The sequence below is a fragment of the Rhinolophus sinicus genome, chromosome 8 (genome assembly GCF_057876585.1).
Source record: "Rhinolophus sinicus isolate RSI-liver-muscle chromosome 8, RSI-T2T, whole genome shotgun sequence".
Classification (NCBI taxonomy): Eukaryota; Metazoa; Chordata; class Mammalia; order Chiroptera; family Rhinolophidae; genus Rhinolophus; species Rhinolophus sinicus.
Window position 1 is genome coordinate 43,059,016 of NC_142508.1, and position 19,898 is coordinate 43,078,913.

At 53.2% G+C, this 19,898-nt stretch overlaps 1 protein-coding gene across 2 annotated transcripts; it reads right to left on the reverse strand.

Moving 5' to 3' along the window:
• Nucleotides 1-26: 26 nt before the first annotated feature.
• On the reverse strand, nt 27-19,593 carry BCKDHA (branched chain keto acid dehydrogenase E1 subunit alpha). 2 transcript variants are annotated; one of them, XM_019751434.3, is made up of 9 exons: nt 19,440-19,593; nt 9,973-10,155; nt 9,784-9,870; nt 5,905-6,013; nt 3,557-3,718; nt 1,953-2,159; nt 1,625-1,766; nt 1,297-1,468; nt 27-574 (listed from the first exon to the last, which is right to left on the reverse strand). In XM_019751434.3, the coding sequence occupies exons 1-9, from the start codon at nt 19,542-19,544 to the stop codon at nt 404-406; spliced, it is 1,338 nt and encodes a 445-aa protein (XP_019606993.1). In that variant the 5' UTR covers nt 19,545-19,593; the 3' UTR covers nt 27-403. The 2 variants fall into 2 exon arrangements, with proteins under 2 accessions (XP_019606993.1, XP_019606994.1); XM_019751435.3 differs by having other exon boundaries at nt 9,973-10,152; nt 19,440-19,592.
• Between the last annotated feature and the right edge of the window lie 305 nt (nt 19,594-19,898).

The window sequence follows — 19,898 nt, forward strand, 5'->3', positions numbered from 1 at the left end:
GAGACCAGAAGTGGCAGAGCGCCAAATGTAGAGACACAGTTTATTCACTGCCTGCTAACCACCTCTAACTTTAAGTAAGTTTCACAGGCTGACCTCCCATGCCTGCCCCCAGCCCAGAGAGGCTTCCAGTCCTGGAGGCGCCCTTGCTTAGCCCCTAGGAGAAGGCACTGTAGCCACGGGCAAAGTAGGGGCTAACAGAGCCCCCCACAATATAATAGCCTGGAGGAGCAGGGATGGTAAGCGGAAGGCCCGCCTTACCGCCTCAGGCACTGCTCTGGCTCCTGAGTGTCTTGGAGGGAGGTGGCTGGGGAAGGGCGTCCTAGCGTCCTGCTGGCTCCCTCTGCCCTCAGCCTGGAGCTGCCTCTCGGGGTAGCTGAGGTGAATGCGGTGGGGCGAGCGGGCCTCACTTCTCGAAGTGGTCCAGGGGATAGTGTTCGCCGTAGGTCTGGAGGTGACGGGCCAGGGACTCCTGCTGCTTGCGGAGCTGGGAGGGCATCTCCTGATACACGTCTGAGAAGAGCAGGCTGGGGTTGGGCTTCAGCTTCCGCTCGGCCTGCTCAAAGGCCTCCATCACCTGGGGGACACGGGACAGTTGGGCAAGCAGCCAGCTTCCCACCCAGGGCCTGCCTCCTACCTGTGGGACCCTGGTGAGGGGTTAACTCCCTCGAGCCTTTAATGTTCCCATCTGGACAACGGAGACGCTCACCATCATAGTGGTGGCAGCTGACATCCCCCATCAACGCCCCCAATTCCAGCACCTCCATCCTTCACAGGACCAGACACTGGACTACGAGTACGGAATGGTTTCAGCATCTCAGCAGGCCTAAGAAGCAGACCGCTTAAAGATGAGGAAACCAAGCTCCAGAGAAGAGAAGCCAGCTTGCCCACAATGATGCAATTACCAACGGGGCACAGCCAGATGAACTGAGCTGCCTGACTCCAGGGTCTGCCCTGACCACTGGCCTACACTGCCTCTGGCTCCTGATGACCGGGGCCAGGGGGCAGCGGACTGGCTCTGGGTGGGAGACTTACACCACACTCAGATTAAATCACCTCACCCTCAAATAACCTGAAGTGGGTATCCCAGAATCCCTCTTCAAGAACACAGCAGAGGTGTGTGTGCCCAGCAGCCTGGCTCCACAGGCCATACTTAGAGACACCACTGGGTCGATCCCCGAGTCTCCCAGTTCAATGTCCCCTAAATCCCAGCCTCTCCATCCTTTGGGGGTTCTCCATGATGTACCACCCCAGAACACGCCCCCGGGGTGTCAGTTCCAGGTGGGAGGGGCGCCTCACCTTCTTGCGGGATTGCTTCCTCCAGGCCTTCTCCTGCTCGTCGTCCCACCAGCCATGGTTCTGCATGTACTGCCTCAGCCGGGAGATGGGGTGATCCTGCTTGTCCCAGTAATTGACCTCGTCCACCGAGCGGTATGCTGAGCTGTCATCACTGGTGCTGTGGTGCCCAATCCTGCCCAGGGGGAGGGGAGTAGACATGGAATAAAGGCAAGGAAGGGGATACTACATGGGTGATGGGGCCAGGCTTTGGGGACCCCAGTGATCGATGTGGGCAATATGCTAAAGCTGGTTGCTGCAAGGCTGATGGAGAGGTGGGGGAGGCAGGCACCTGTAGGTCATGGCCTCGATGAGGAAGGGCTGGTTCTCTGCCACGGCGCGCCGCCGGGCCTCCTTGGTGGCGTTGTACACGGCAAACACATCATTGCCATCCACGCGGATCGACAAGATGCCATACCCTGGGCCTCGAGCCGCTGTGGGGACAGAGGCAGGTCAATGAGCAGGAAATGGGAGAGGGAAAAAAAGGTGAAGAGAGCAGAGCAGCGCTCCGTTCACGGAGTCCTGCGACCTCCCTTGTGCCTTGTGCCTGTGCCAGACATTGCAGGAGGGAGGCAGGGGTGGCAGGAGGGGAGAGGGGAGGCAAGTACACAGGCCCATACCAATGCCATCCCCGCGGTACTGCTCGGAGGTGGGCGTGGAGATGGCATAGCCGTTGTTCCGGCAGAAGAAGATGATGGGACACTCAAGGGTGGCAGCAAAGTTGAAGCCTGCATGGGCGTCCCCCTCGCTGGCTGCTCCCTCACCAAAGTAACAGATGACGATCCTGTTGGTGTTGGCCCGCTTGGCCGCATAGGCTGCCCCAACAGCTGCAGGGAGTGAGAGGGTGGTGAGCAGGAGCAGAGCCCCACACACATTCATCTCTCTCTCTCTCTCTCTCTCTCTCAAACACACACACGCACACACACACGCTCACCCCAACCTCAGGCTTCTGGGTTCAGGCTTGCTCTGAAGCTCAGAGGGGAAAGAAAACACCTGATGCCCTGACTGTCCCCCCAGAACCTGCTCCACCCCAGTCTTCTTCCCTTAGCTGATGGCAGCTACATCCTTCCAACTCCTCAAGCCCAAAACGTCAGCACCATCTTTGACTCCTAACCTTCTGTCATCCCCACACGTACTCCACCTTCAAAACAGAGCCAGAATCTGAGCCCTTCTCCCCACCCCCTTTACCTCATCCAGGTCACACCACAGTCACCTCACCCCTCACCGGCCCAACCTAGGACCAACTTATTACCCTCGGGGCAGCAGAAGAGTCCTAAATTATGAGCCAGGCCACAGCAGCAACTCCTCCCCTCCCCACAGTCCCCATTCCACGCTGGGTAAAAGTTGAAGGCCCTGAGGCCCCTCCCGTACCTCTGACTTCTCTCTCCCCCACCCCCATCCACAGCTGCCCCACTGGGTTCCTCCCTGTACCTCAAACACATCGAGCAGGCAGCCACCTCAAGATCCCCGCTGGCTACCCCCCTCACCTAGTCCATACAGAAATGTCACTAGTGATGCCGCCCCACCTTGCCTCCTTCCCAGCTTCATTTTTCCCTGTAGGACTTATCACCCCTGACATGCTCCGTGGGTCACTTTTTCATCTTGTTTACTGTCCATCGTCCCTACCCCCCGTCAGCACCAGGAGGGCTGAGGGGTTTGTCTGTCTCTTGTTCACTGAGCCTACAATGGAACCAACATAACATATACTCCGTACATTTGCCAACTGAGTGACATAATGGCACCTAAATGGAAGGGGAGGGCCAGGACCTCACCTTATGGAAATCCTACCAACCTCCGGCAAAAATGCCACCTCCCCCAGAAGGCTGCCATGCCCATCTCCCACCTCAGAGGCATGAACCAATCCAGGCTCTGGAGCCACACAGGCCATGATTTGAGTCCCTACTTTTCTCACTACCTGCTGGGTGACCTTTTAACAAGGAACCTGGTATATGCTCAGTCACGCACAGTTGGCTATGTTTATGAGCAGACAAACGTGGCAGGCACAAGTTTCAGAAATCAAGAGCGTGGTCATGCCAGCTCAAGCCTGCCAAACGGGTGAGGACACCACCAAAGCCCTCCTCTGAAGGGTCCCAGACAAGAAGGGCTGAGAAAGTCTGGAGGTCCCACCAGGGCTCTGACTGTGTCACCAGCCAGGAAGCCGCCCTGTAGTGGAGAAGGGCAGGGGCCTGAGCAGGGATACCAGGCCCGGGGCATGCATCCTCACCCTGAGGGATCTGTGTGGCCAGCGGAGAGGAGATGGTGACGAAGTGGCGCTCCTTGCAGCCGTAGTGGACGGGCATCTGGCGCCCCTTGCCTAGGTCATTCACGTTGCCGTAGCACTGGGCCATGAACTGTTCCAGAGGGTAGTCCCGATACATCAACACACCTGTGTGGGGAGGAGGCAGCGGTGTTGGGGTGGGGGTCACAGGGAGCAGACCAATCCCGTGGGGGTCCAGAGGCAAGGCCCTTCCTGCCCAGGCTTCCGTTTCCCTGTGTGTACAGTAAGGGAGCTGGATGAGAGCCAGGGAGGCAAGTTTGATGCTTAGGGGACCAGGCAGGTGCAGGAACCAGGTGGGCAGACCAGAAAGCACAAGCCTGTCTCAAGACGGAGGTGGCTGGCTGTTCAGACCACCTGAGGCTGCCCAGGGAGGCCAAATCATCCAGTTTTTCAAAAGAAGAAATCTAGCTTGGCTTTTCTTTTTTTTTTTTTAATGAGAAACTAACTGATTTTTAAATGTTTCAACTAATTCAATTACTTTTTAAAAAATCATCCTATGAACCAAATAAAAGTACAGGCCACTAGCTCACAACTTCTGGACTAGAGGGAATATTCGAACCTGTTTATGGCAGTAAAACCTTCTTTAAACAAAATCTCTGGTAAACGCCGATCTACCGTCAAAGGGACCCCCATCACCAGGCTCTGATGGGTAACCGTGAGGTGGCGGGGGGTGGGGGCTGCCCTGAGGCAGTACAGTGCCAGGCCCTCATTTGGGTGGGTCCTCAGGCAGGGTCCTCACCTCAGCTGCGAGGTGAAGTGAGACAGAGACTCCACTGCTTCCAGCACTGAGGAGAGCACCCCGGTGTTCAAGAGCTCAGTGAGTGCTAAGCTGTTGTTCTTAGTACCCTGTTCTCCCCACTCCGCGGGGGGGGGACTGAGTCAGGGCTGGGGCACAGGATCTTACTCACCTCCTGACCCCACAAGAGTGCCCTCAGCTGCTGCTCAGACACAGGGCCTCCTGCTGACCGTGGTGCCAGAGGGCTCCCTCCTGCAGGGCTGACCCAAACAGCCCTGTGTGGAGTGTCCAGCTGCCACTGGGATGCTGGGGCCCTCACTCAGCCCTGCTTGGAGCGCTCACCAGAGACCCTTTCAGCAGAAACAGGCAGGAAGCACTCAGCAGAACTGGCAGGGGCCTGGCTTGCAGCCCAGTGTCTGGAGAAATCCTGCTAACCGTGCTGAACCACAGACTATCACAGGGCATCTGTCCAGGGCATGTGGGGTGGGGTCTGGTGCAGTGGACAGGGGAAGAGACAATCTGACAGTCGACTGCAATGCCATGCGGGTCCAGGGAGGGCTCTGCACAGCCAGCCTGGCCAGGACGTCTCCCTAAAAAGCTGTCCCAGGGCGAGAGGGCCCAGTCACAACATCACGTCTAACACTGAGGGCTTACCCTGTGCCAGGCCCTATGCTGACAGCTTCGCATTATCTGCCCCATGAACCCCTCAACAACCGTCTTGAGGGGGTTCACCATCTCCCATTATAGACGAGGAAACTGAGGCAAGGAACAGGTAAGCAACCTGCCCATGGTCGTGCAGTGCCTGAGAGGAAGGGTCAAGACTTGCCTCCCTGACATCCCTACAGGGTGGCTCCCTTGCAGGGACCCCATACCAACCAGCACTCTGGAACCCTCCTCTCACAGCTCCCTGGGCTAAGTCCTTCACCCCCAGTCACTCGTAACACACACAGATTTTCTTCAGCCCTTGTCTTTGATCCTTCCTTCCTCACACTCATTCACTTAGAAGTGAACCAGCTCCCTGGCTGGGACCTGCTAGCCATCCCATCTGCTTCTGCTCCCTGAAGGCTGCAGTGCCTGGAGAGAGGCCAGCAGAGCCTGCGCTGTGTGGACAGGGGCCCACAGCACGTGTCACAGCCGCAGCCAGGCCTGCCCTCACTGCATGCTCCCAGCAGGCCCACTATGCAGGCGTTGCAATACCATCATCATCTTGATTTTGGAGATGAGAAAACTGACGCTCAGAGAAGGGAAGTGACTTGCCCCAAATCTGACAACTGGTAACCATGGACGAGTCGGAGCACAGGCTCTTAACCCCAACACTGCCTGGCCTCCCCAGAGGGGAAACCTACCCCCTCCAAACTCCTGTCCCTGGCTTGGCTCTTTTGCTCAGAAAGTTCTTCCTCTAGCTCCGTGGCCCCATGCCGCCCCTGGAAGAACACATAGGGTAACTAAGTGGGCCTCACCTTCACACCAGGACGGACTGGGCCTCACCTGCCTCAAAAGGGACCATAGGCCCCGCCTCTGGCACACGCTCCACAGGGCCAAGCCATGGCTGACGTACCTGCCTCCCGGTACTGGCCAAACACCAGATCCGTGTTGTCCAGGGCTGCTGCACTCCCCACGTGGGTCCCCTCCTCGCCATAGTTGGTCATGTAGAAGGAGATCCGGCCCTGGAGATGGATGGGGGCCCGGAGGCCTGGGCTCAGCAATGAGGGGCAACGACAGAGAACCATCCAAATCCTGACCCACTTTTAGGACTCCACAGATCAACAGATACTTCCTGAAGGCCGTTGTGGGCAGGCCACACGGGGGCTACTGACTTCACGGAGGGACTGCCAGACAGGTTACAGCACGAGGGACGGGGCTGTGTGATGGGAGCCCCCCATGGAGGTGCACCCGGGAGAAAGGCCTATGCTGAGCAAAGGTGGGGCTGGGTGGAGGCTTCCAGGCGGAGAGAACAATAAAGGCCATCAGGCTGGAAGGGCGGGACATGAAGTAGGGGAGGGAGAGAGAGGCAAGGTAGTGCAGGCAATGAGACACCTGGACTTCACCCGGAGAACGGTAACCTGCTGAAGGTTCTCCTGGGTGGGAGAGGGGGGCATGCTCTAGAAATGTCTCTCAGTCTGCCACGTGGGAAATGGATGGACACAGGACTGAGTGCAGTGAGCAAGGAGACAGGGGCGGTGGCCTGGCCTGATTGTGGCTGGAGGCAGGGAGAGGAGTGCATGGATGACAGTCTTAAGAAGCAGTCAGTGGTGCCAGAGAGCAGCGGACCCTCTTGGGCAGCTACACCAGTACCCAACCTCAGCGCCTGGAAAAGCCAAATGTTACGTTCCCAGCCTCCCTTGCAGCCAGAGGTGGCCATGGGACACAGCTCTACCCAGAGACTTAAGTGGAAGTCTGATTTAAAAAATCAATTTCTTGATTTAAAAAAAAAAAAAAGACCACTGCGACTGGTGCCAGCAGTGTCCCCCAGCCCTTCTCCCCGCCTCACACATAGCCATGAAGCCTGGACCTGTGGCAGCCATCTTGTGAACACCAGGCAACAAGCACAGGATGACAGCCAACTCGCCCAGGATAGTGAAGCAGAAAGACAGGAAGTCTGGGCTCCGGATGGCGCCACGGAGCCGTAGAATGGATTTCTAATTAAATACTTAGGGACACAGTGAACGACGAGAGAGAGAATGACAGCGAGGGGGACGGAGGGGACAGAAACGAAATGTAGGTCTTCAGTTTGGGCAGATGGATGATGGTGGCACCCTTCACCAAGAAATGGCCTGAGGGAGGAAAAGGATCAGGTCTGGGCGGAAGATGCAGAGGTCAAGCTTGGACGGGCTGAATTTGGTGTGGAACATCAGGGTGGGAAGTTGAGCAGATCTGGGGCTAAGAGGTGAAGTCTGTTTGGAGATCTGGGAGCCCCTGGCGTAGACATGGAAGAAGCTCCCCAGGACTGTGTGCAAAGTGAACCAGAGACAGCCCGGGCTGGCACCCGCGGGAAGCCCTTGGCCCAGTCCTCATGTGTTCCGCAGGCCTGGCTTTCTGTTGCGGTAGGGAACCAGATGAATAATGCTTTCTTCTAAATGGGGAGCCAATTAAAAGTTAATTGACCTCCCAGAGCCAAGTGAGTGGGTGGATGGTGGGTGCTTACAGCCAGGCAAGGCTGTGAGACTGTCATGGGGAGGAGTCTGGGAGAGGCCCCTGAGTAAACAGGACCTGGGTTACTGGCAGAGGTTGCTACCCAGGATCCCATCCCTCCAACTCTGCTTACAGAGCTCTCATTTCATCGTAGATAGCAACTACCCAGACTAAAACACTACATTTCTCAGTCTCCCTCCTAGCTAGGAATGACCAATGAAATGTGAGATGTTATTGGGTAGGACGACCTGAAAGCTCTATAAAGGTGGGTGTGGGGAGATAGCTGGAACGTACCGTGTCTGACCTACCACCTTTCTTCTACTTCCTGCCTAGAATAAGATGTAATGGAGGGATCTCCAGCAGCTATTAGGTTCATGAGGGGCCCTTGAGGCAAGAAGCTGACGCTGGGTATCCAATGACATTGTAGTGTCACTATACCAGCCCCAGACCACCCGTTTCCAGATTTCTTTTATGCAAGAGAAAAAAACTCTTATAATCTGTTGAAGCTACTGCTTTGATTTTTGTTAGGATTTTTTTGGAGGGCTCTGTTACTTGCAGCTGAATGTAATCCTAGCTAACAGGATGAAACTTGATGAACGAGTTGATCTCTGTGAGGGCTTCCTCTGTGCAGCCAATGGGCCAGGGGCCTTATGTGCTGGGTCTCACAGAATTCCTACCCCAACCCTGCAGGGTGGGTTCTCTTGTTATCCCCATTCTTTAATATACTGAAGAAACAGAGACAAAAACAAGAAAAATTGACTGCCCAAAGTCACAGGTGCGATTGGACCATGTCCATCAGATTCCAAAGTCCGTTTGTGAAGCCAATGCAGGGGCAGGAAGGAGCCCAGGCATGTGTGAGAGGGTGGGAGTGGCCTGGCCTGGCGCTGAGGCTGGGGACAGGGCAGCAGATAGCCAAGGCCACAGGGGAATGAGAGACAGGATGGGCAGAAAGGGCCGGACGTGATCCTGTGCACAGTGGGAGCCAAGGGAAGTTTCTGGACAGGGTGGACACACTACTCTACTTGCAGAGCCCATAGGGAGTGTTCCTGTGAGTAGGAGAGTCTAGGAGTAGGCGGCCCCCTGATCTGCTCAGTACTGGGCCTCATGCTTTAGTCCATATCGCAGTCACCTGGGGCTTGACGCAAATGCAGATTTCCAAGCCCACCCCCACCTGACCCACGGGTGGTGACATCTTAGGGCCTGCCTGCCCAACATTCTTCCCCCTTTTCTAACAGGAACCGCCGTACCCTTGCTCTGCCTGCATGGCCTGGGAGGGATGGACTCCATGCCCCTATTCCTTTGGTTCCTGGGGATGGGCACATGGCCCCAGCCTGGCCTGTCACTGGGGCTGGTTCAGGGAGGACTCTGTGACCAAAGCCTGGCCAACGAGCATCAGCCCTTGGCCTTCTGCTGGAACATTAGGTTCCAGACATTTTCTTTCCACAGCTAAGCACAAAGTTTAGTAATTGCAAGGCTGGTAGGGTCATGATTAACAATAGCAAATATTTATCATGTGCTGACTAAATGCCAGTTTCACTGTTCCTAAGGCCTTTACATATGCCACCATCAATCCTCACGACAGCCCCATTAAGAAGGTACAGATGAGAAAACTGAAGCACTGAGAGGTGAAGCAGCTTCCCCAGCGCTGCAAAGCTAGACAGTGGCAGAATGAGGACTTCAATCGTAACCTGAACCCTTTTTCCGCCACCTCCCCATGAGCCTGAAGCTTCCAGAGGCCACCACTGCTTGAGAATGAAGAAAGCCAAGGTAAAGAAGAGGAAACAAGACACTCAGAGAGAACAGGTCTGGTGACATCTTCTGAGGCCCCTGGACCCAGCTGTGTCTAGAAACAGGGCCATCTGGACTTGCGGTTACTTGAGTCAATAAATTCCCTCTTTGTTGACAGTGTTTTGACATTGGGTCTCCATTTGCTGATACTAACAGTGTTGAGTCACAGCACATTTGACAGGGGTACTCCGGGAAGCATCATGTCACCCTGTTTGTCAGGACTGTGAGCTCCTGAGAGGAAGGACCCTCAGATCTCCCACCTACCCTCTCCCAGCACAGTGAAGCCACCCACCCAGCACACACTAGGTGTTTTAGTGATCTGGTCCATCCTTCTGCCCCTGGGCAAGACCCTTCCCACACTCTCCCTCAACGCCCCAAGAGAACCCCAAGAACTCTAAGGACCCCAAGACAAAAGCTCTCCATTCCACTCTCTCTCCTCCTTGGGAGCTCTCAGCCCACACATAGGTAGGGGGACCTCAGGTGATTCTAAGCCCCTCCCCAAGCTGTCCCCACACACCTGCCGCTGGGACTCATAGAGGATGCGGTCCATGGTGTTGAGCAGTGTCATACTCTTGTAGAACTTGAGCACCTTCTCCTGTGGCAGCTGCAAATGGAGGCACAGAGATGTGGGGCCATTGGGACCAGAGAGGAGATGGGCAAGGGGCCTGGGTGTGGGAGGCAGGGGGTGGGGGATGTGGCCTCTCACATGGGGGTCCTCGCTGGGGTTGATGATCTGGCCCTGCCGGTCCATGACACGGTAGATGGGGATCCCAGAGATGACATTGGGCTGGATGAATTCTAGCTTGTCTATGAACTCCGCCGAGGCCCCTGGGAACTGGGGCTTGTCATCCAGGGACGAGAAGTGCTGCTGCTGCTGCCTCTGGGGCTGCTGGGGAGAGAGGGCGGGGGACACCTGAGTCAGGAGCTGCACTGAGGTTCCACTGGCTCAATCCCACGGCGACAGGCAGTATGGCTTCGTGGTCAAGCTCTGCCGTGGCCCTGGTGGGCTCTGGGGCCTGGCGCACAGCGTGCGAATCCCAGCCCCACAACTTTCCCGTTGAATAACCTTCAGCAAGTTACTAGAACTTCTTTGTGTCTCAGTTAATCATCTGTAAAACTAACATCCCACATGGTTGTTGTGTAGGTTAAATGACTCAGTGAAGCAGCAGGGAGCTCAAGAACTGGCAGGTACCATTATTATTATCAAAGGCCCAAACTCGTCACCCTGGCCTTCAAGGCTGCCCCAGTGTGGCCACAAAGACCCCCTCTCTCAATCTCCCACTGCTACCACAGGCGCAGACACCCGTGCACTGTGCCCTCAAGCCAGCCAGATAGGCTCCTTACTGACCCGTGTGCTCCCCAGGGAGGCCACCCAGCATGGAGCTTAAGCCTGTGAGCTCTTAAGAGGCAACCTGCCAAGGTTTACATCTCTTGCGGGGTGACCATGGGACAGTGACTTGCCCTCCTCAGTCTCACCTTTCTCACCTGTAAAATGGAGAACACCTTATGGAAATGTTGCGAAGCTTAAATGAGATCACGCGTGTAAAATGTTAGCAGAGTACTGTCATACAGTAAATGCTCAAAAAAAAGTGTTGTCATTTCTGCCACCGTATCTCTGCCCTCATCTCTTTACTACCTCTCCCCCCATCACCTGGCAAAGTGCTCCACGCGCTTCAGTGCCCTCTCCACGCCAGTCCTAACTCCCTTCACAAGCCCAGCCTGACTCATTCAACAAATATTTGAGCACCTGCTTCGTCCCAAGCCCTGTGCTGGGTTACGGCGACCTAAGAGACACAAGACATCTGTCCCTCCTGCCCAGCATGGAGGACAGATGCTGAACAAGTACCAATGAGGGTGAGTCATATTCTCCTGGAAGAAGCCATGGGGTTCTGTACGGCAGAGGGTCAGGCGTACCTGAGAAAGTGACGTGAGAGCTGAGACTGAAGGGTATCTAGGGGTCAGGAAAAGAGCATTCGAGCCAGGGGAACAGAACGTGCAAAAGGCAAAAAGTGAGGAGTGCTGTGTCCCTTGTGGAACCTGGAAGGAGCTCAGAGTGGCTGGAGGAGTCCTGTGGGGAGCGTCACACCTGCTGGGATCAGAGGCCTGGCTGGGACAGCCCGTGAGAAGCCTACATGTGTGACAGGGTGTGAACCGATTCGATTTCTTAGCTCTTGAGCTAACCTTGAACTGGTCTCGGTATGGCAACAGCTCCCCTTGATTGAGCATTTGCTGGGTGCCAGGCTGAGCTCTGTATACACAATCTCACTATTGCCCTTGAGCAGATGAGAAAACTATGGTTCAGGGAGGTAAAATAACCAGCACTGGCCATGGAGCTAACAATTTAAATAAATAAGTCAGGACTGGGCTTTAAACGCAGGCAGGGCTGACATTCAGACCACAGACCCGAGGCTCCTAACCCAACTGCCATCGCTAGCCTGGTTTCCACACATCTACATCTTTACTTCCCTCTGGTCTCCAGGTTCCTCTTAGCTCAGAAATGGCGGCTTCACTTCCAGCAGGAGCTAAAGAAGAATGAATGGGTTTGCCATGAGCTGGATTTCACACATGGGTGTCGAATGTGTTCCTCCCTCCCTCTCCTTTAATTGCAGCAAAGATGGTGTCCAAGGCTCCAGGGGTAGCGTGAACATGTGTGCGTTTATCTGCAGTTATGGTTGTGAGGAAATTACACTCCCAACAGCAGAGCAGGTCTGGGCCTGACAACAGCACTGCAGACTTCCCCTCCGTCTGCGAGGGAAGCAGCCAAACTCTGCAGACCATGCCTCCCCCTCTGAGCGCTCACACGGCTGGACCTTTCTATCCACCCAGAGTATCCTTTTGTAGTGTGTCTGTCCCCCACACACATCACAAGCTCCAAGCTCGTGGAAGGCAGGGATCACGTCCAAGTCAGTTACAGAGTGGACACTCCACAGGCAATTACTGAACAAACAGATGACTGAGCGGTCACACTCACTGGCTCTGGAGTCCCACTGACCTGGGTTCTAATCTCTTAGCTGACTGTGTGGCCCTCTGCAAAACACCTTGTCTCTTTGAATTTCCTCATCTGTACAAAGGCTGCAGAGGACTGCTGTGAAAAGTTCCTAAGATAAGGCACACAAAGGGTTCAGCACCGGTATGGGACATACTACTCATATGGGCTCAAAAACTGCGAGAAGGGGAAAAAAATCTAGGAAGGTTAGGAAATGGGAAAAAGGGAAATGACTGCCCCCTCAGGAGGAAGATGGGGAAAAGAGGAGTTGGGGAGAAGAACTGGCTGCACCTGAAACTGGATTGTAATGCCAGACAGTGGTCCCAGCACACACTTGGGAGACTGGGGCACAGGGGAGATGCACACGGAACAAGGGCTGTGGCCTGCGGAGAGGCTCTAAGAGGTAGGCGAGGGCTCAGGAGGACAGGGGCTCAGAACAAGCCAGCGTGTCGGGACAGGACTCTGTCCGCCTCCAGAGGCTGGAGGGCTACGGTCGGCATCTTGCTGCACCACACACATTGGGGTTGGGCCCCTTCTGTCCTGGGCCACCTCAGGGTTATTGCTGATTCAGTGAGCTCCGCAAAGGACTTGGCAGTGCCTGGCCCTGAGGAAATGCTCCACTATGGAGTTGGTGGTAAAATGCCAGCAGAGGAAGGAGGTGACTCCAACCACTTTTTCTTCTGTTTTTGGTGAGGGGGTGGGTTTGTCTCGGGGGCCTGTGACTTACAATGGCAGAGGCTACACAGATTTACATAAAGCCTTGAAACCGCTTCCTCTCCCACCACACAAGAAACAGGGAGGCCTGCTCTGGAGGGTCTGACCTGCCCAGGTCAATACTGGGTGGCCCCTCATGGAGCTACTCCCTACGGCACCAAGGTTAACGGCATGGACTCCCAGCGGACTCCTGCCCCCTGGCTGTGTAACTAAAGCTCCCTGAGCCTCAGTTTCCTTATGTGTAAACACAGGACGGTATGAGTACCTATCTCACGGGTGGTCACAAGGATTAACGAGTCGATGTGTACAGACCAGTGCCTGGCACAGAAGCAACGCTCAATAAGTATGAGTTGCTGACTAGTAGATTTGCCAGCTGTTATCAAACAAGTAGATATTGAATGTTTTGTTCCAAGTCAGGCCCTGAACTGAGAGCTGGACATGACAGGGAGGGATGCATGACAAACACTAAACACACAAGTTTCGATCAAGAGGGGTGAACGCAAAGGAGGCAGGATAGTTTAGTGGTTAATTGTAGACAGGGGAGAGTGAAAGACTCTAGAGCTACACTGCCGGTTTGAATCCTGGCTCTGTCCCTTTCCAGCTATGTCACCTTGGGTAGGAGACAGTCTCCCTGAGCCTGTGTCCCCTTGTGGAAAAAATAAGAATTGCTACTTCACAGGCTTGTGGTGAGGTGGGTAAAAAGTACCTGCCTGGGGCTGGCCCGGTGGCTCAGGCGGGGCTGGCCCGGTGGCTCAGGCGGTTAGAGCTCCATGCTCCTAACTCCGAAAGCTGCCGGTTCAATTCCCACATGGGCCAGTGGGCTCTCAACCACAAGGATGCCAGTTCAACTCCCACAAGGGATGGTGGGCTGTGCCCCCTGCAACTAGCAACGGCAACTGGACCTGGAGCTGAGCTGCACCCTCCACAACTAAGACTGAAAGGACAACAACTTGACTTGGAAAAAAAAAAAAGTCCTGGAAGTACACACTGTTCTCCAATAACGTCCTGTACCCCTTCCCCAATTAAAAAAAAAAAAAATCTTAAAAATAAAAAAAAAAGTACCTGCCTGCCTTAGTTCTAGGAACTTTTCACAACAAGCATCAGATGGAGCAGGAGGAAAAGCTTACTGGAGAAGGGAGAGTGAAGCCGAGGGCTGCTGGACAAGCTGCGGTGAGCCAGGCAAAGGCTGGGAATGACAAAGGCTCTGAGGCAAGAGAACCTGGCTCCCTGGCGCCCTGGAGACCAGTACGGCTGCAGGACGTTACTGACAACAGCTAACCATGTGTCTGCGTGCCACACAATGCACTTTCTTTTTGCCTATGTGCTCACTGTCCCTGCACAGCAGTCAAGTGAAGTGGACACTATTATCACACCTCCATAAAACAGAGGTGGCCCCAAGGCCAACTCAGAGGGGTTAAGTGACTTGTCCAAGCCACAGAGATCAAGAATGGTGGTGTCAGCACACAAAGCCAGGCAGCCTGACCGCTACTCTCTGGGGAGGCGGGAGAGAAAGGTGGGATCCAGCCATGGAAGGCTTTGTGGATGGTACCAGTTAACTGAGTCCTCTGGACAGCTATGGCCACCCAAACCCGCTCCCTCCTGGGGTCTGAGGGACTGCCCTCAAACAGCCCAAAGAGCTGAGTCCTAGCTTTGCTTCCAGCTCAGAAATGTCAGCAAGCTCATCAGAGGCCTCATCTCCTGGAAGGGCTGGTTAGGGAGCCGGTTAAGTATGATTAATCAGACTTTCTCTGGCCTCAGGGACCGGGGGTTTGAGCAACACCATGCTCTCCCAGGCACTGGAGGTGTGGAGCCCTGAGGGAGGCCATCCTTTCCCGACATCAGTCATGGCCACCCCAGATTTACTGTCCCTGGAGAAAAACAGCAGAGTGGCCATTTTGCAAGCCCTTACTGAGCACATGGTATACGTGGTAAGCGCTTCATAAGAACCATTTCCTTGAATGTCAACTACAAGTTTATTTATATATATATATATATATATATATATATATATACACACATACATATATATATATATACATATATATATATATATATATATAGTTACAAGAAGCGGAATACAGCATTAGGAATAGAGTGGAAATGTAATGGCTGTGTGTGATGTCAGAGGGGTAGTGGATGGGGGGAGGGGGGTTATCACTGTGTGAGGGATATAATGATAAATATTTAACTGTTACATTGTTTTGTACACCTGAAACTAATAAAAAAAAAAAAAGTTAAAAAATTAATTAATTTTAAAAATGTTAAAAAAAAAAAAAAACCATTTCCTTTCATCCTCACCATAGGTCTGAGGGGGGTACTACTGCGCTCCTTGTTTTACAGATGGAGACTGGTGTTGGGGTCGGGAAAGTGTCTCTGAAGTGGCTTGTCAGCAGACATCTAAAGAATCATATCCCTACAAAGGCCTCTGGGTAGGAGGGGTTCATCCAAGGAAGGAAAAATGGCCAAAGGGGCCGAGGTAAGGGAGGGAGGGGGCTGAGGCCGGCTCTGTCACCCAGCTTCCTACCAGCTGGCTTGGGCAAAGGATGGTGATAAACGCCAAGACTGGCTTAAGCAGGATGTCACAAGACCTGAACCAAAGTCCTGTCGCTCTCCTCCTGGCAGCCTGGTACTATGAAAAGAAACTGGGCTTTGGAGTCCAGAGATCCCTCACCACTCTGAGTCTCAGTTTTATCACCTGTAATAGGAGAAAACTACCAGTATGTACGTTGCAGTGTGGCTACATTAAACATAATAATGGGTGTGACTTGGCACCATGAATTATAAAGCGCTTCATGATGTGAAAAAAGAGGCCTGGTGGGGCGGCCGGTTAGCTCACTTGGTTAGAGCGCGATGCTCTTGCAACACCAGGGTTGCCGGTTCGATCCCCGCATGGGCCAGTGTGAGCTGCGCCCTCCACAACTAGATTGAAACAACTACTTGACTTGGAGCTGATGGGTCCTGGAAAAACACACTTAAAATACATAAAAGTTAAAAAAAAAAAAAAAAAGAGGCCTGGTTCCTTCAGACACAGCCAAGAGGGAGATGGACCCATACAACTAGGAGATCAGTAAGGACCATCTCCATTCATCCCACAATACACACAGGCACCGACCACTTGGAGACAAGGCAGAGGGTACTAGAGCCCAGACAGGCTGTCTGATCAGTTGGGTCAGAGAAATAACATCACTGCTAATTCACACAGGGAGCTCTAGGTGCTCCCTGAAATTCCAACAGGGCAGGAACTCTAGTTACCCACTTGCTAAGCAAAGAGAGGTGAAATGACTTGGCCGAGGTCCCACTTGCTTCTTGGGGTGGTGGCTGAGAAATTGACTCAGGACTCCTTGACAATCAAGTCTTCCTCCTCTTCTCCCTGAGCACTAACACATCTGCTAGTGACTGGAGGGGGAGGGAGGAAGGCAGAATCAGGCAAATGCCTCCATGGTGAAAGGAGGGGCAGACAGGCAGGGAGAAATAAGGCAGCCCCAGTCGTCCTCCCAACCCAGCCTGCCTGAACAACCCAATCTGTGCACTACAATCTGTGCCTCCCAACCTTCCCCCACAAGGCGCTATCTCCTGGCTCCACTTTGAACAGCTAAAATTGCACCATCCAATACGACAGCCAGAAGCCACTTATGGCAAATTACTTAAATTCATTAAAATTAAGTAAGATGCTCCTTGACTTACAATGGTTTAAATCCCAATAAACCCAGGATAAATTGAAAATACCATAAATCAAAAATATATTTAAGGGGCCGGCCCGGTGGCTCAGGCGGATTGGAGCTCCACGCTCCTAACTCCCAAAGCTGCCGGTTCGAGTCCCACACGGGCCAGTGGGCTCTCAACCACAAGGTTGCCGGTTCAACTCCTCGAGTCCCATAAGGGATGGTGGGCTCCGCCCCCTGCAACTAAGATTGAACACGGCACCTTGAGCTGAGCTGCCTCTGAGCTCCTGGATGGCTCAGTTGGTTGGAGCGCATCCTCTCAACCACAAGGTTGCCGGTTCGACTCCCGCAAGGGATGGTGGGCTGCGCCCCCTGCAACTTGCAACAGCAACTGGACCTGGAGCTGAGCTGCACCCTCCACAACTAAGACTGAAAGGACAACAACTTGACTTGGGAAAAAAAAGGCCTGGAAGTACACACTGTTCCCCAATGAAGTACTGTTCCCCTTCCCCAATAAAATCTTTAAAAAAAAATACACTTAAAACACCTGACCTACTGAACATCAGAGCTTAGCCTCGCCTACCTTGAGCGAGCTCAGAATGCTTACATTAGCTTACAACTGGGCGATTATCTTGAGTTTGTCTCAAGAGTCACTGCCTTCCTTTTTCTTCTCATCAGAAGCAGGAGACACAGATGCGTGTTTTGTAGACATGACGGGATATGAAAACACAATATGTAAAAAGCGCTGGCAACACAGTACACTGGAGAGGATTAGTTGTTCGCCCTCGTGAGCACATGGCTGCCTGGGAGCCCACTGCCTCTGGCCGGCGTCACGAGGAAGTACAGTACTGCATATCATATCGCCAGCAGAGGAAAAGATCGAAATTCAAAATTGAAACAAGTTTTCCACTGAATGTGTATTGCTTTCCCACCATCATAAAGTTGAAAAATCTTAAGTCGAACCATCATAAGTTGGCAACTGTCTGTAAAGTGAAAACTTCAGTCCCTCAATGGCACTAGCTACATTTGAGGGCTCAGTAGCCACGTGTGGTTAGTGGCTACTGTACTGAACAGCGCAGATATAAAACACTTCCATCATTGCAAAAAGTCTTTGTTTAAATGCTATTCCTCCTTCCTTCCACTCAAAAAAAAAAAGTGTTATTTTATATCTTAGACCAAGTGGGAGACATAAAAGAGGGGAAGAAAAAACGGGGACTCCAAAAATACACATACTTAAAAATATATGTAAATAAAAAGTAGGGCTTCTGAAAGACCTTCTCCTGTCTTGCACCCCTCACACCAAAAAAAAAAAAAAAAAAAAAAAGAAAGAAAGAAAGAAAGAAAGAAAGAAAGAGAAATGAACGAGGGAAGGGCAGCAGGGTGACCTGAGCCAAGAAGGAAAAATATTTAATCAACCACAAATGACCCTTCCCTACACTTTCACCAGTCCTGCCCATCTTGCACTGACTCAGCCAACAGGCTCCTGTGACAGAACAGCTTTGGAGGATTTATTGCTTTTTAAAAAAAACAAAGCAACACAGACAAACCCAAAGGCATGAGACTGCCCTACCCCCATCCTGCTCCAGCAGCCCTTCCAAAATCCAGATGCCCTTCCAAGGATCCCTCCCCTCATTCCCGACCCATCCTCTTCACACTCCTCCCTTGTTTCTCCTCTTACCTAGAGCTCCTTCCCACAGCTTCCAGCTTTCCTACATTCTGGATTGGAGGGCCAGAGGGTCAGACCCAACACCACAAGATCCTGACAAATTCTCTCCAAGGCCCTGCCCTCCCCAACCCAGGCTCTACCCAGGTCACCTTTCTTCTCCTTCCCTTCCCTCACCCTCACTTTCAAAAGTGGCCAACATTCCTATTGTCCTTATCATATGCCAGGTCCAGTTCTTAGCATTCTACATATTTAATTTTCACAACAAGACTACGTAGTGCCACTGTTAGCATTTTACCGAGGGGGAAAGAAATTAGGTCCAGACAGCAGCAACCCCTTGCCCAAGGCTACACAGCTGTAAACTGGAAGATTTGGGATATAAACCCACGGTGGTCTTGCTTCATAACCTACCTTCTAAACAACTATTCTCTTATTGTGAAACTTCAGTTCATAGTTCTACTGTAGCCCACAGGGACTTCCAGTTAGATGTGCTTCTAAAAAATGTGGACAAAGTGCCCTGTGGACCTCTCTCCCTCCTTTCCTCCTCTCATTACTTCAACAAATATTTACTGATCATCTCCTTTATAGAGTGATCAAAACAGACAAGATTCCTGTCCTGGTACTTGATGAGGCGGCCCAGGACCAAAGGACTTTTTTACGCAATTCACTTAAAAATCAGAATTGGAGCAAAGGAGCAAAGAAATACAGAGCACTATCAAAGCCGGTAGCAAGGGACGGGATCTCTCTTTTCTCCTCTTTGAAGGCGGGGGTTTTGGACCGAACACAAAGTCTTCCCCTCACTAAGGCAGTTTCACTCTCCACCCCCCGTGGGCAAAGGTCTCGTCTCCTTCTCTGGTCTCTCCAGGGGCCACCCCTCCCGTGGGGATGGGTGGCAACTAATGAGAACCCCCCCCTCTTTTTCCAAGTTGTATCCCTCCTTCAGGACCCCCAAAGAAGCTGCCTCGCTTTTCCTCTCTTAAGGAAGTGGAAGGTCTTCCTTTGCGTGTCCTCTCCAAGTGGCTCTCCCTACCCTTGTCCCTTCTGTGACAGCCCTTCCTTCTCGCCCTGCAGGGACCCCACACTCTGAAGACAGCGTTGACATCCCTAGTCCCCCTTGGGGAAAACTCCCCGGTGCCCCAGGTACTCACAGATCTAGCCAGCCCCCGAGCCCCAAGCCGCCGCAGGAGCAGGCCGACATAGCCCAAGCCTCTACTTGTCCCCCAAACCCGCGCAGCGCCAGCCGCCACCGCCATCTTGACTAACAACCCGTCTGCGATCCTCCCCTCTCCTCCGCGAGACTGCGGGCTGCCCCTTCATGAGCCTTACTCAAATGCCAGCACCACCCCGCCAAGAAACCACCTGCTACTCGTCCTGCGGTCTCTACGACATACATATGGGTGTATAAAACAATCTGGCTACCCAAGAATTGCTCTGGTCGCCTCATCACAGTTGTTTCTGTAACAGGCAAAGAAAAGGGCAACGTGACCAGAGCCTCAGGATTTTAAGGCCCGGGGGCCTCGGGTAGGACGAGCCCATGCCAAGGCCCGCCCCGCCGTCTCTACTGTCCAATGCGCCTTCTAGAATTTCGAGGCGGGAGGGGGCGGGGC